This window comes from Mesoplodon mirus (genome assembly GCF_964341445.2).
Source record: "Mesoplodon mirus genome assembly, chromosome: 7".
Classification (NCBI taxonomy): domain Eukaryota; kingdom Metazoa; phylum Chordata; class Mammalia; order Artiodactyla; family Ziphiidae; genus Mesoplodon; species Mesoplodon mirus.
This window is the reverse complement of record NC_138983.1, coordinates 91,949,370-91,961,710: the sequence shown is the minus strand read 5'-3', so window position 1 is coordinate 91,961,710 and position 12,341 is coordinate 91,949,370. Positions and strand designations below refer to the sequence as shown.

The following is a 12,341-nucleotide window of genomic DNA, read 5'->3' as shown; positions in this document are numbered from 1 at the left end:
AGCCTGAATCTCAGGCCTGAAATGTAGGAAATTTTAAGAGGTGAGCCCTGCTGGTTACACCATTGGACTTCTCGGGTCCAATCTGGTCCAATCAGCCTTCCCTAAAAGCTCCGTGGGAGGGGATCCATGGAGGAATGGAAGGGCTACCTTAAGAACCCCCATGTCCAATTTGAAAGTTTCTTTTTCCAAACTAGGTCCATCCACCCTTCCCCCAACCCCGGAGCCTTTTAGGGCAAAGATCTCAAGTCCCCTCAGCTAAGGCCCCCCAAGACCTTACGCTAGTGTGACCTTACCCAGGCCACTAATAACCCTGAAGGACACCCACCCCGACTGCCCAAGATGCCCATGGCCACCAGCTATGGGGTAGAGGCTCCGTGTCACTTGGAGCTTCTCAAAGACTGTTCTAACCACGACCCACAGGAGGATGACCCTTGAGGGCAAAGGAGATGGGGAGATAAATAGATACACGGGGATCCTAACCATCAGGCTTTGCCATCATTGCTACTTTTGGCCCTTCTAAAAGTGGGAAGCCATGTGCCCTTGGTCACCCAGTCTAAGCAAGATGTGAACGTGGTCCCTGCAGCATGGTCCTATGACTCACAGCACCTATATCCCAAATTCATTATGGTTGTACCATAGCATCACCTCACAGAAGCATCAGCACAGCAACATTTACAAGTCACTGTGGCAGCAAAGCACCCTCACCACTGTTGAGCCATGCCCAGTGAGGCCTAAACAAGGTGAGAGGGTTCTGAGTCGCTGGAAGGCTCCCCAGGATTAAAATCCCCTTCTCTGTAGCTTAACTATAGCACCTCCAGTCAGGGCTAACCTTGTTCAAAGTTACACCCGCTACACAAGGGGTGCAGGGGGTCTCTGTTCCAAAGTAGTTTACAAACGTGCAGGTGCTCAGCTGGAAGAGAAGTTCCCTGAGCAAAGAAGTTTCATGAAGCCCCTCGACTGAGGCTTCCTCCAGCTCCTGGCCAGGCACTGCCACTGAGCAGGTCCTAGGCCTGTCCCAGCCAAGTGGTTGGCAAGGGAGATGGTTACTCCAAGGTTGAGAAGGAAGGGACCAATGCCTCCTTGCCCCGCCCCATCTTCAAATGCCACTGAGGGTTCCTAGTGATGAACTTCCAAGTCTGAGGAACCTCCCAACTCATTTGGTGAACTTCCAAAATAAAAATTTCACTCAGCCACCCATGTGATCATAAAGAATAAATGAGTATCTCGGCCACTGTGTTTTCAAGTTAATTCCTTTCTTTAAACAAGCCCCTAGCAACAAGATGCACCCGCACCAGGACAACCAGGGCCACGCAAACAGCACCCACCACCTTGGAAGCTCCTGGTCCCTCCATGGGTAGGGGCTGCCTCAGAAGGGGGAAGGCATCTTGAAGGCATCCTGGACCCTCTCTGTGACCCCTGCCCGCCCCAAATCCCCGCCCCAGCTCCCATGTGCTCACAGCTCGGCTCTCGGCCACACCGACACCCATGAGAAGGACCTGAGCCCATATCAGCTCAAGACATGATGGCCCGAGAACAAGAAGGCCCGTTCATATCCAGCTGAATGGAGTGAACACCTGCTGGGCCTTGGACGTGGAGGCCGCGGTAAGAACAGTGGCCCCTTCAGGTGACCTTTCCTGACCAGCTATTTACAAACCCCACGTCTCTACAAGACAGAGGGTGGGTGGGGAACCCACCTCCGTTGCCCCAACCTTTCAAACAGAGCCCCTCACCTTCCCCAACCCTACTCCTGCCCTGCCATGGTGGCGATTCATGGCTCACTGGGCCATGTCCCGGGTGCTCCAGGAAGAGACCCGTCGGTCGGTCTGAGATTGGAGACAGGCGGTGGGGGGAGGGGGCTTTCGGAATCATCTGGGGCTCAGGTCCTGCTCCCCATCAGCCACACCGAGTTCTCGTCTCCACGCTCAGCAGGAAAGACTGGGAAGGACGCACACAAACGTCTCTGGGAAGAAGGGCGGGTGAGGCCACTGAGACGTGAAGGGCAGCGGCCACCCTGGGTTTGGCCACGTTGCTGGAGAAAAGGGCGAGAAGACTCGAGGCCGGTTAACTGCCCGCTCCCTTCCTCCAGCCTCCCTCACCGTCCACCCACAACACGCAGATCCCCTCCTCAGAAAAGTGCAGCCCCGTGAACTTGGCCTTGCCCACTTTTATCACATCTCTCTGAGAAACTTCCCCAAGAGCTGAGTTATGAGGCCACTCGGGAGGGTAAGGGCTGCGTGTCAGCTGTGAGCACAGGCAAGGAGGGAGGCCTGGACCCTCCGTTTTTCATTCCAATCCCGAGGGGGAGGAGCTCGGAATCGGCTACTCCAGGCACATCAAGAGCCCCATCCCTCGGGTAAGGCCGCCACTGACTAGCCCCAGAAATCCCCTTCTACGGGAGCCACGTAGGACAAACCGGTCCCGGTGTGGCTTACCCAGAACCCTGGCCACAGGCCTTTGTCTGACCCCAAAGATGAGCTGGGGGAGGGCAGTGCTCCAAGCAGCAGAGAGAGCACACGCTGTGGCTGACCACAATTTTCCCAAACTGCATCAGGCACCCACGACCCAAGCGTGCGGGCGAACGCTGACCCTACGACTGGGTCCAAGGGCCTGGGCCTCCCAAACGTGCCCACCACCCCCGACTGTCCTGTCTCAGGAGGATTTCACGCCCACCCTGTCCTCGACGTTCACCTAGGTGCCCTCACTCACCATCGCCGGTGAGGTTTCTGGGGTCCGGAGCAGGCTGCAGGCCACAGGCCACAAGCACGCACACTGAAGAAAGCGGGAGAAAGACCTCCACTTGCTGCCAACACATCTCATTAGCCCAGGAAGTCTCGAGGGCAAAGCCCGAAGTCAACCCCAGTGGGGGAGCAGCTGATGGGACCGCAGAGTGTGACTCGAGGCAAACACTAGCTTTCTCTCCAATTTGGCCTCCAAAACAGAATACACCCCGTCTGGTAGGAAGAACGCCCTCGTTGATCCCACGCCCTTGGAGCGTGCTGTCAACTCCTAATGACTGCAAACAAGCCTGCCACAGAAAATAATTATGCTCGTCTTTCTGGTGCCTTCATCAGCCCTCATCTCACTTTAATGAAACCTCTGCCTTTGGAGGGAGAATCCGAGTACTCTCCACTCCCTCCCACAGGAGACTGTCACTCTGGAGGGTCTGGCTCTGGCTGCAAGTGTCATTCCACTGCTACCAAAAACCCGTATCCGTACCTGCTCCAAAACAGAACACATACCTGCTATGCTGGAGGTCTTGCACCGCCATTCCTCTGCTCTACTGTATCAGACTATTACCAACTACAGGACTAGCATTGCTCCGGAAAAAGGAGATGCGTGCCAGGAAACAACATTTCATAGGTGCTTCACTCCTGGATGCCGCAACACTCAAAAGGACAACCAGCCTTGCAATCCACAGCTGGGAAGGGTGGCCAGAGCAGCCCGTTCTCCGAACAGCCAGCACCCAGACGCTGGGCCGTCGGAAGCGTATTGTTTCCTCTCACCTCCCTCGGCACTGGGAGCGGAACCGCCCCATTCCCACCGACGTGGTACCACACGCGAGCCGCCTGGGTTCACTTACATCTCTCACTGTCGTTCTGGTCGGCAATGGCCTCCTCCAGGGCGACCGACTTTGGCTTTTTGTCCTGACTTCCTTTCAGCCTTTCCCAGTCAGCGGGGCTGAATTTGCGCACCTCGGAGTCTTTGGTCGTGGGGTGGCCACCTTCTCGCACTTTCATCTCCAACTCGGAGAAGCGCATCACTGCACGCTACAAAGAGAACGGAGATGGTAAAAAGACACACCTTACCACCAAAGCTATTTCACTGCCCTTACCTTAAAGGAAAGTATCTTCAAAGAAAAGTTTGCCCAAAACCAACCACAATTTATGATACAACTGAGATATTTTAAAATTGAACGATAAAAACGTAAGTGTGTCTATGTGTAACTAGTCACACACTCTTTCTTCGTAAAGCCATATGTATGTAGAGATATATGTGGTGTGTATGTATAGCCATACATACACTGTGGCATAGAGACAGACATTCTCTTTCGAAGGTAAATAAAACAAAACAAAAACACAATGCAAAGAAAGCGAAACAAAAACACAACAGAAAACAAATGCACAGTGAATAAAGACGACCATGGCCCACAAACTTCCCTTTGTATATTTGGAAATGAAATTTAACTCAAAAGGTTTATGGAAGATTCTAGTAATAAAAATTTGAAGAACTGACCTCACAGTAAGCAGCAGGTAGACATAAAATACTGTCCTCTTGTAATCCTTCCATCTATGTCATTAAAATCGGCAGTCAATGGATCATTTAGATAACTTCATCCATTTTTATAAGCATAAACCAATTTTTTTCTTAACATTGCAGAACAATTTGGCTTTATTTGTCTTTTAATTAAAAGTAAAATATCTTAAGGAAATTCCTCTACAACATCTATCATTCACTAGCAGGTTAAATAATACTCTATCCCTTTAAGCAAGGTTTGTGTTTTTGTTTTGTTTGTTTTTTTGGTGGAAAAAAAAATTGCACGAATCTCACAGACATGCGGCCGCTACACACCTCCACCAAGTATCACGTAAGGCATTCTAAGCAGCGCTTTTAGGTATATTTGTTAACGTACAGTAACGGCAGAGAAATCAAAGCGATTGATAGGTAAATGTCTTTTAGACATCCTTCGCAATAATTAAAACTTCCGTTATCAGCATTCGAGTGGAGTTCGCTTAAAATCTACAGAATAACTTCAAGTATCCACTTACGTCCCCTTACTGGACACATTTCAAACATTTAAATTATCCTAAGCTTCATTAACCAAATCAGCCCGGTGTCCTGCCCTATCATACCCCCGGCCCCCTCCTCTTCACACATTACAAAAACCTGACAACTGGTCAGGCTCCTGAAATTCGGGTGAGGGGGGCTCACCTGCAATGCCCGCTGCTCCCGGCCGAGCTGACTGGAGTCTGCGTACAGTCCGGTAGCGACACACTTGAACCGGGCACCCACGTAACCAGCGGAGTTTGCGATTCTCTTTGCCAGCTTAGATGGCTTCGGTTTCAGAACTTTGCCATCGGTTGATCCTGCCTCGTCAGCTCCGTCTTTGGTGTAGGTGGGGGTGACGTCCACCACGCAAAATGGTTTGGGATCCTCTTGGGTTTTCCCGAAAGTGACCGCAGAGCTGTCGCTCCCCAGGGTCGGCTCCAGGAATGGAGTCGAGACCGGCGTCGCCAGGTTCTCCTTGTTGGTTACCGCTGGAACATTCTCCTTGCTTAAGCCGGAGACTGGCTGGCCCGGAGCCTGTTTGAAAGTATAGGCTTCATGGAAGTCACTGATGCGCCCCAACTCCTCTCTCAGGGCAATGAAATCCCGGTGTGGCTGTAGAGCCGGGTCAGGCGGGGGTTTGGTGGGCTCGGCACTCTGGCTGACACTCTCAGCTGTGAAGCCGGGTTTGGACACGTTAGTGTCGGTTTTCGCATCTGGCTCTTCCCGGAGGAGGTCTACATAGACAAGCTTGTCACTCTTGACGACGGTCTTCCCTTGATTTCAGCTGGGGCTGGGCTTTAGGTTCTATGTCCGCGGGGACTTCTGGATGTAACTTGGTGCTGCCGGCTTCCAGCATCTCAGAAAACCGGTTCCAGAGGCTTGGGTCCTCGTAGCGGGTCCTCTCGTGGGACCGGTACCTCCTCTCCGGTTTCTCCTCTTTAGTGATCTCGATGGGCGTATGAGGTATCAACATGGGATGCACCATGCCCAACCCCAGCGCGTCCTGGTAGGTCACAAACTCCGGCCCGCCCGTGGGTAGCCCGTAGGGCAGTCCCGGCTTTGGGGCGAGGTGCCCAGGAAAGAGACTGCCATTGGGCAACACCGGGTGAGGGTAGACAGGGCCTTTGCCGTGTAAGGAGAGGGGACTTATGGCAATGCCCTCGGGTGCTGGGTAAGGCAGGTAACTCCTGGGGTAGGGGATTGGTGGGGACCTGAACGCCTCGTTTGGTGAGAGAAATACTGAGCTCGGCGGGAGGCCATTCTCATTCGCTTTGAAGCTCGGCTCTGGGTTGCTGGCTTTGGCGTCCTTGCTGCCAGTGCCGCCGCTGTGCTTGGCAGGTGTGGTCGAGGGCTGGCCCACGTGCTGGATGACGGATGGCGTGGTATCCACGGAGCTCCTGCTGGTCTCGCTGCCCTCGGCGGTGGCATTTGGGGCCGGCGACGCAGAGGCTGGGCGGCCGGCGCTCGACACCGACCCCGAAACGTTAGTGACCACGGCGTCGGCGGCACCCATGCGGGGACACGAAGAACTGCGCTGCTGCGGGATGGCCCAGTCCAAGGCCTTGTTTTTCAGCGGCAGGCCTTTGCCATTGTTCTCTTCGTTAGGACTTGGCCCGGGCACCACCCAGGACGAGGGAGCCGTGCTAATGATCTCAGATCTATAGATAGCACAGCCATTTCCTGGAGGAGACAGAGTTTCTTTCGGAATCTCACTTCCGGAGAGCACTAGGCCGCTTCCAGCTCTGCTGTGAACCAGGACGGTGGGAGCCACCTTTTTCATGTGGTCAGCTTTGGAAGCATCTACATCCACCACTTTACAGGACAAGTCTAGTGGCTTATCGGTGACGCCTTTGGTAACCGTCTGCTTCTCCAAGAGAGGAGGTGAGCTGCCATCTTTTCTGTCTTCACCTGCTGTTTTCCGGGTGTGCCCGGGAGCTGGCTGGGTGCTTTCGGCTCCTTCTGGAGCCTTTGGATACTTGCTGCTGCAGAGCCTGGCCGCGGGGAACTCGCTGCTGACCGTCATGTATGGCTTCGACAGGGTGACCGAGGGCGAGGTGGAGATCCTGGCACAGTGCTTATGGAACGCGGAGTAGGTGTCCGCAGCGGGCTGGGAGGGAAGGTGGACGCGGGGTGAAGGCCGAGGCGAGGGGGGCAACAGGAGAGCCGTGTCCCCCGGCAGGCCGCTGGTGACCGCCTTGGCAGAGGGCACCCTAGGCTGCTTACTGTTCTGGATGTGGGGATACGAGTGGGAATCGACCGGGTTCCCAGGACTGACGCCCATCTTCCAGGGCAGGCTTTTGTCTGCGCAGTGGACCAGAGGCGGGATGGCTGGTGAGGCCGAAGGCGTCGAGAGTCTCATGGGCGAGGCCAGGGATGATGGGATGTGGGGACTGATGTGGTGAGGTGGCGGCAGGTAGAGAAATTGCTCCCCATTGGTACAGACCGGAGAATACAGCGGCTGGGCCACGCCGTAGGACTGCTGAGGTAGCAAGGCCTTGTACGTGTTCAGGGAATACTTCTTTGGCGAGTCGAGGAAAGGGTAGATGGCTGGCGTGGCCCCCTCCATGTAGGGATTGACCCAGGGCAGCCGCAGGTAACTAGCACCATTGATGTTGAGCGGGCTCTGTTTGTCGCTGGCAGGTCTGTCCAAGCCCAGTGTTTCTGCCGTGGGGACAGCACTTTTTTGTATTCTGGGTGGCGTTTTGTATATATCACTGAAGCCATTTGGGGGTTTTCCGGAGACAGCGGAGGCCTCCACCGTCTCGGGTGTATTCGGTTTGAACTGCATCTCTGGGTTTCTTTCGGAAGAAAACCCCAGACCACCTATGGTTGTGGCAGCCTCCTGCCCTTTCTCTGAGCCCAGTCCACACGAGCTAGAATAGACGATGTTTCCGGGGACACGCAGCCCTTCCCGGATCAGGCCGGTGTGTGCGGTCCATGCTCAGCGCTGCCAGGCCATCGATCCGATGGGCCGTGGTCGCGTCCACCTTCGCAGAAGAAGAATATGGGTATTACCGAGGACATGCCTTCAAAGCAGCCCATCCCAAAGAGAAACCGCGGACTAGCTCAATAGGACATCAGCCTCAACATCTGAGCCGAAACGGTTAAAAACTAAAGGATTCACAAGGTCTTTGGCCCCCTCCCCGCTTATTCAGAAGCCTCCTCTGCCTGCCGCCTCACCTGTGTCCAACTAGTGTCCTCAAAGCACGGAAAACGTTGGCCCCTGTAGACTTGAGGCCCCTGCATTAATTTAGTCATCTATTAACTCTGGAAGATCCACCTTCTCAGCAGAAATTCTTTGCTGCAACTGAGGTGATACCAACTCCACTGCTCTCAGAACCACCCTCGTGGGGTACAGAACTCGGACTCACCCTCCCCAGGCCCCAGTCAGGTTAGGGCGGGGCGATGTGCACTGCGTTTTTCCCCCCGATGGAGCGGGGAGGCATTCTTTAACATAACAAAAACCAATCTTCAGGGGGACAGTAAGGAATGAAGGACTTGAGCTGTCTCATTTCTAAATCAATAAAGAGGCCACGGGTCAAACTGTAGTTGTGTCTTTTGACTTCCTCTCCCTGGTATCTGAAGACAGCTCTGTTTCATATTTTACTGGGAAGGGAAACCCTAAGGGTCTACTTGGAGGCTACACATTTATCCAGCTGGGAGCACTGATGTGGCACGTAGCTTATCGAAGAAAAGGCGGTACGTATCCCACCAGTCACCAGGGGACGAGGATGTAAATGGCGAGCACAGCCAAGAAAGCGAGCCAGGAAGAAATTGGGTGAGGCTTCGTCCTGCGGCCTAGGCTTTCTACTCAGCCCTGCCCTGAAACACCCCGCCCCGCCCCCAAAAGGCCCTTTAATGGTATGCAAATGAATGCACGATTGATTACAGATCACTGATACTCAGCACATCAACAGAAGCCATTAATCTCTTACCACATTGTGATTCAAGGGGTTTTCTTCCCTTAGTTCCAGTACGGCCTTTGAAGTGCACCTTCGTTTACAGGAAGTTTCCTATTTAGAAGGACACACCAACTTCATGAAAGCATTCCTCACTTAATCCATCTTTCATAGATTGCCCCAGAATAGACCAGTTTCTAATAACTCCGTTTTTCCAACTGCCCTTAAAAAAAAAAAATCCTCCCCAATGGCCCATATTGAAAGTTGTCCCCGAATGGTGATTCAACGGGACTGGGAAAAACAAAGGAAAGGCAGGGCAACAGGGATGTGAAATCACAGATGCTATGTCCTCGAGGTGGGTAAGGCAGAAATTCTGCACAACCACGTCACCCTCACAATTTTTCCTCCAGAGAGGCCGGGCAGGACAGTCCGGGCTCTGCTGTCCTAGCAGACCCTTATAAGCTCTACCTGAGGACAGGAATGAAGTAATACAATGTCCAAAGCCAAAGTGGGGACCTCAAGGCTGGAGTCTGCGAGCTGGCTACATCAATCACTTCTGTGTTACCGGTGAGGACAGGCTTTCAAAACTTTTCCCCAAACCAAGTTAGGTACCATGTCCTATGAAACTGGTTTCCATGGTGATAATGAAGCCATATTTGACTGCCTCTATCAAAATGATGGGGGGATAACACACTAATATCATACAAATGTCAGCTGCTCCAGGGGAAGCCGCACATCTGTGCCAGGCTGCTTGCGGCTGCCCCTGGAACTTGTTATCAGAGAGCATCGATAAAGAAAGTGCTTGGTGCCAACTTCCAAATCCCCAGGATAAAATCACTGACAAGCGGCAGAGAGAAGTTTCATCATTACCCGGAAGAGCAGCTTCAATTATCTACTGCTTAGCTGCCTCTACCCCGCACTCCAAAATTACTGATGAGGAAGCATAACAGAGCTGCCGGGTGACTGAAACCAGGAGCCAGTGGCCTCGCTTAACAGGTGGCGGAGGATGCAGAGAAACCCTGGGCTTCAATGGTGTGAAGGGTGGCTATCGTCCCATTTATTACTGAGCAAACTATTTGTTTTAAAAGCACATCGAAGGCCGATCCACCTGGGCCCACACTCCTGACATTTAGAGTTAAAGCAGCATATAGACTGGGATTAATTCTCCTTCGTAAATATGAAATAATAAATTAAGGACGAAAGTGCACTCAAAGGCCGCTTTAGGGGCTAACCTCTTAAAGGGCGGCAATGCTTCGCTGAGCCAGGTTGCCTGTTAAAACTGTAAATCAAGGGCCACCAGCTAGGCAGGAGATCTCCCCCCTACCCCCTTAGGGCCCACTCTGGCTGTGAGGACATGAAGGGGGGGCTCTGCTCAGGAGCCCTGAGGAAGGACCCACGCTCTCCCCAGGCCTCAGCCGGACACGCGCATTTACCTGTCGTCGCTGATCCCACACATGCGGACCCTCTCGCTGTTCATCCAGCTGTGAACATTCCCATACGGGGGGGGGGTGCTGAAAGCATGTCGTCTTCTTGGATGGCAGCTTTTCTTCAAGCGTCTAGTCTGTTTAAAACAAAAAGAAGCCCAGGAGGTTGAATAAAAAAGGAGCCAAAGAGGGAACAAGAGAAACCCTCCTTCTAGGCACTTCATACAGAATGCACTTGGGAAGGCAGACCCTGCTCCACGTTCTACAGATGGCCAGAAGCAAAGGAACACACCTGAGCCAGAGGTTCAAGGAGGGAGGTGGAACTTCCCTGGCAGGAGGCGCTGGGGATGCAGAGAGTTCAAGAGCCACAGGCCACACCATTCAAGGTACAGCACATGACACCCTTAACCTGCCCTTCTCCCTTCTCCCTTCCCCTTTCCCAGCCTTTTGGAGAACACACTTGGATCGAAAGTGGACGGTGCTAGATTCCAGGGAGCCCCACATTGACTCTTCTTGTGGCTGAAAGGATTGGGGACAGGGGTGGGGTGTGGGATAAAAGGCACAACAGTCCGGTGTGGCGGCCCAAACTACGACTCACTTCCACGGCTGCGGTGCGTGTGACTTACAGATGGAGGGGTAAAAAGAGTCAGTGGGCTGGCGAGCCACACCACCCGAGCCCTAGATTAGATTAAGCCCCAAACCTGGGTGGTTTGGCCTGGGAGCTGCAGAGGGAGGGGGCTGAGTAATTCAATGACGCCTGCTCGCTGGGGACCAGCAATCAGGAGCGAGTGCAGAAATCGTAGCAGCCCAGGCTGCCGGGCTGGGGCTGGGGCTGGGGCTGCAAGATTCCGGCCCACGGGGAGCAAGCAGAAGCCACCCGTTTTCCGTCTACCGGGAGGACGGGGGAGGCTGCTCAGGCACAGGGGAGAGCCCCGCCCCCTCCTTAACTTCCCGGCCCACCAGCCCCACCCACACCACATTCTAGTTTGCTGCATGAGTGAAGCGTCAGGACAAGCTGCATTTTATTCACAGGATTATCGCGGCGCGTGATTTATCCTCGTGCAGGATTTTAATTGCTCTTTGGAGGTTGAGCCGTTTCTTTTGACTGCGCTTGAGCTCCATATCCTGCTGTTAAATGCTGGGTTAATAAGTAGGGGAGCCCTTGGCCGATGGCCCTAGGCAATTCCCCTGCTCACAGACTCCCTTGTCCGGGGCGGGGTGGCGGGGGAGGGCCCCCCCCAGCCACGGCCTTTTTACACAGGACCCAAACCTGAGTGTGAAATCACTGGTGTGCAGCTCATGGGGGCAACTTTTCTTTCTCCTCCCTCACACACCCACCCACACAGCTCCCGAAAGCCCAAATGTTCCCCAAGTCGACACATTTCCTTTGTTAGCAGGAAAAAATACGCAAATGCTTGCTTTTACACTTTAGCACACGGAGCTGACTGCCAGGTCTGTTGGGTGGGAGCCACCAAGGACTGGGGACTCTTTTTCCGAGAGTGACTAGGGGTGGGGTCGGGGAGCACCTGGGAGACCTGAATCCCAAATCCAGCCAGGCTAGCCCTCTGCATTTCTTTGTCCTAACACAGGCTTTTGTCCACCAGCACCCCCCATCGGCCCCTATACAGAAGAGAACACCATCTGTTCATCAAGAGCCCCACGCCGCAGACACACGGCACGTAGTTAGAGCTCAACGATGAAGCTGGAGGAGAGGCAGGGATCTCCCAGTTGTGTCCGGCCTGGTGGGATTCTAGAGAAGCTATTTCTTTAGGAAGCGTCCCTTTCTTTAGACAGACTGGGGCATTTCCAGTGGCTGGCCACAGTGCCCCGAAAAGGTGGACTCAGATGGACTTGGGCATCAAGGAAGGTTCTGTGGGGGGCTCACGGGCTGTTCTTCCGTGTTTCGAACATACAAATCAAGTTGGGGGCAGGCCACCACTAGTGCGGGGCCGACCAGAAGGCACGTTCAACAAAGTGTCCCCTCCCTAACCCCTGCAGCCCCTTCTACAAAAGGAAGACCAAAAGGAAGATGTCCAGGGAAGCCTCATCTACAAGGTGGAGGAGCAACATTCCTCGGTGCAAGTGTCCTGGCCGCGGCTGCAGCGGGAGGACCACACCATGCCACCCCCTGGCTGGGTGTCATGATGAAATTTGGACATTATACCAGAAGCCAAAGGGTCACTCCATCAAACCCTTAAGAAAAGGATGAGGGACGAAGCGTGTGTGCCCTCGAAGCCCCAATCTTCTTCTG

General features: G+C 53.8%; 1 protein-coding gene across 1 annotated transcript in view; it reads right to left on the bottom strand.

Moving 5' to 3' along the window:
- The window catches only part of LOC309807692 (BCL-6 corepressor-like), a 35,617-nt gene that overhangs the window by 12,963 nt on the left and 10,313 nt on the right, over positions 1-12,341 (bottom strand). The window contains 9 exon segments of the mRNA XM_082627547.1: positions 3,581-3,767; positions 4,234-4,287; positions 4,930-5,547; positions 5,551-5,571; positions 5,573-7,696; positions 7,698-7,754; positions 8,703-8,758; positions 8,761-8,780; positions 10,100-10,227. Coding sequence (XP_082483673.1) covers positions 3,581-3,767; positions 4,234-4,287; positions 4,930-5,547; positions 5,551-5,571; positions 5,573-7,696; positions 7,698-7,754; positions 8,703-8,758; positions 8,761-8,780; positions 10,100-10,227 — 3,265 coding nt within the window.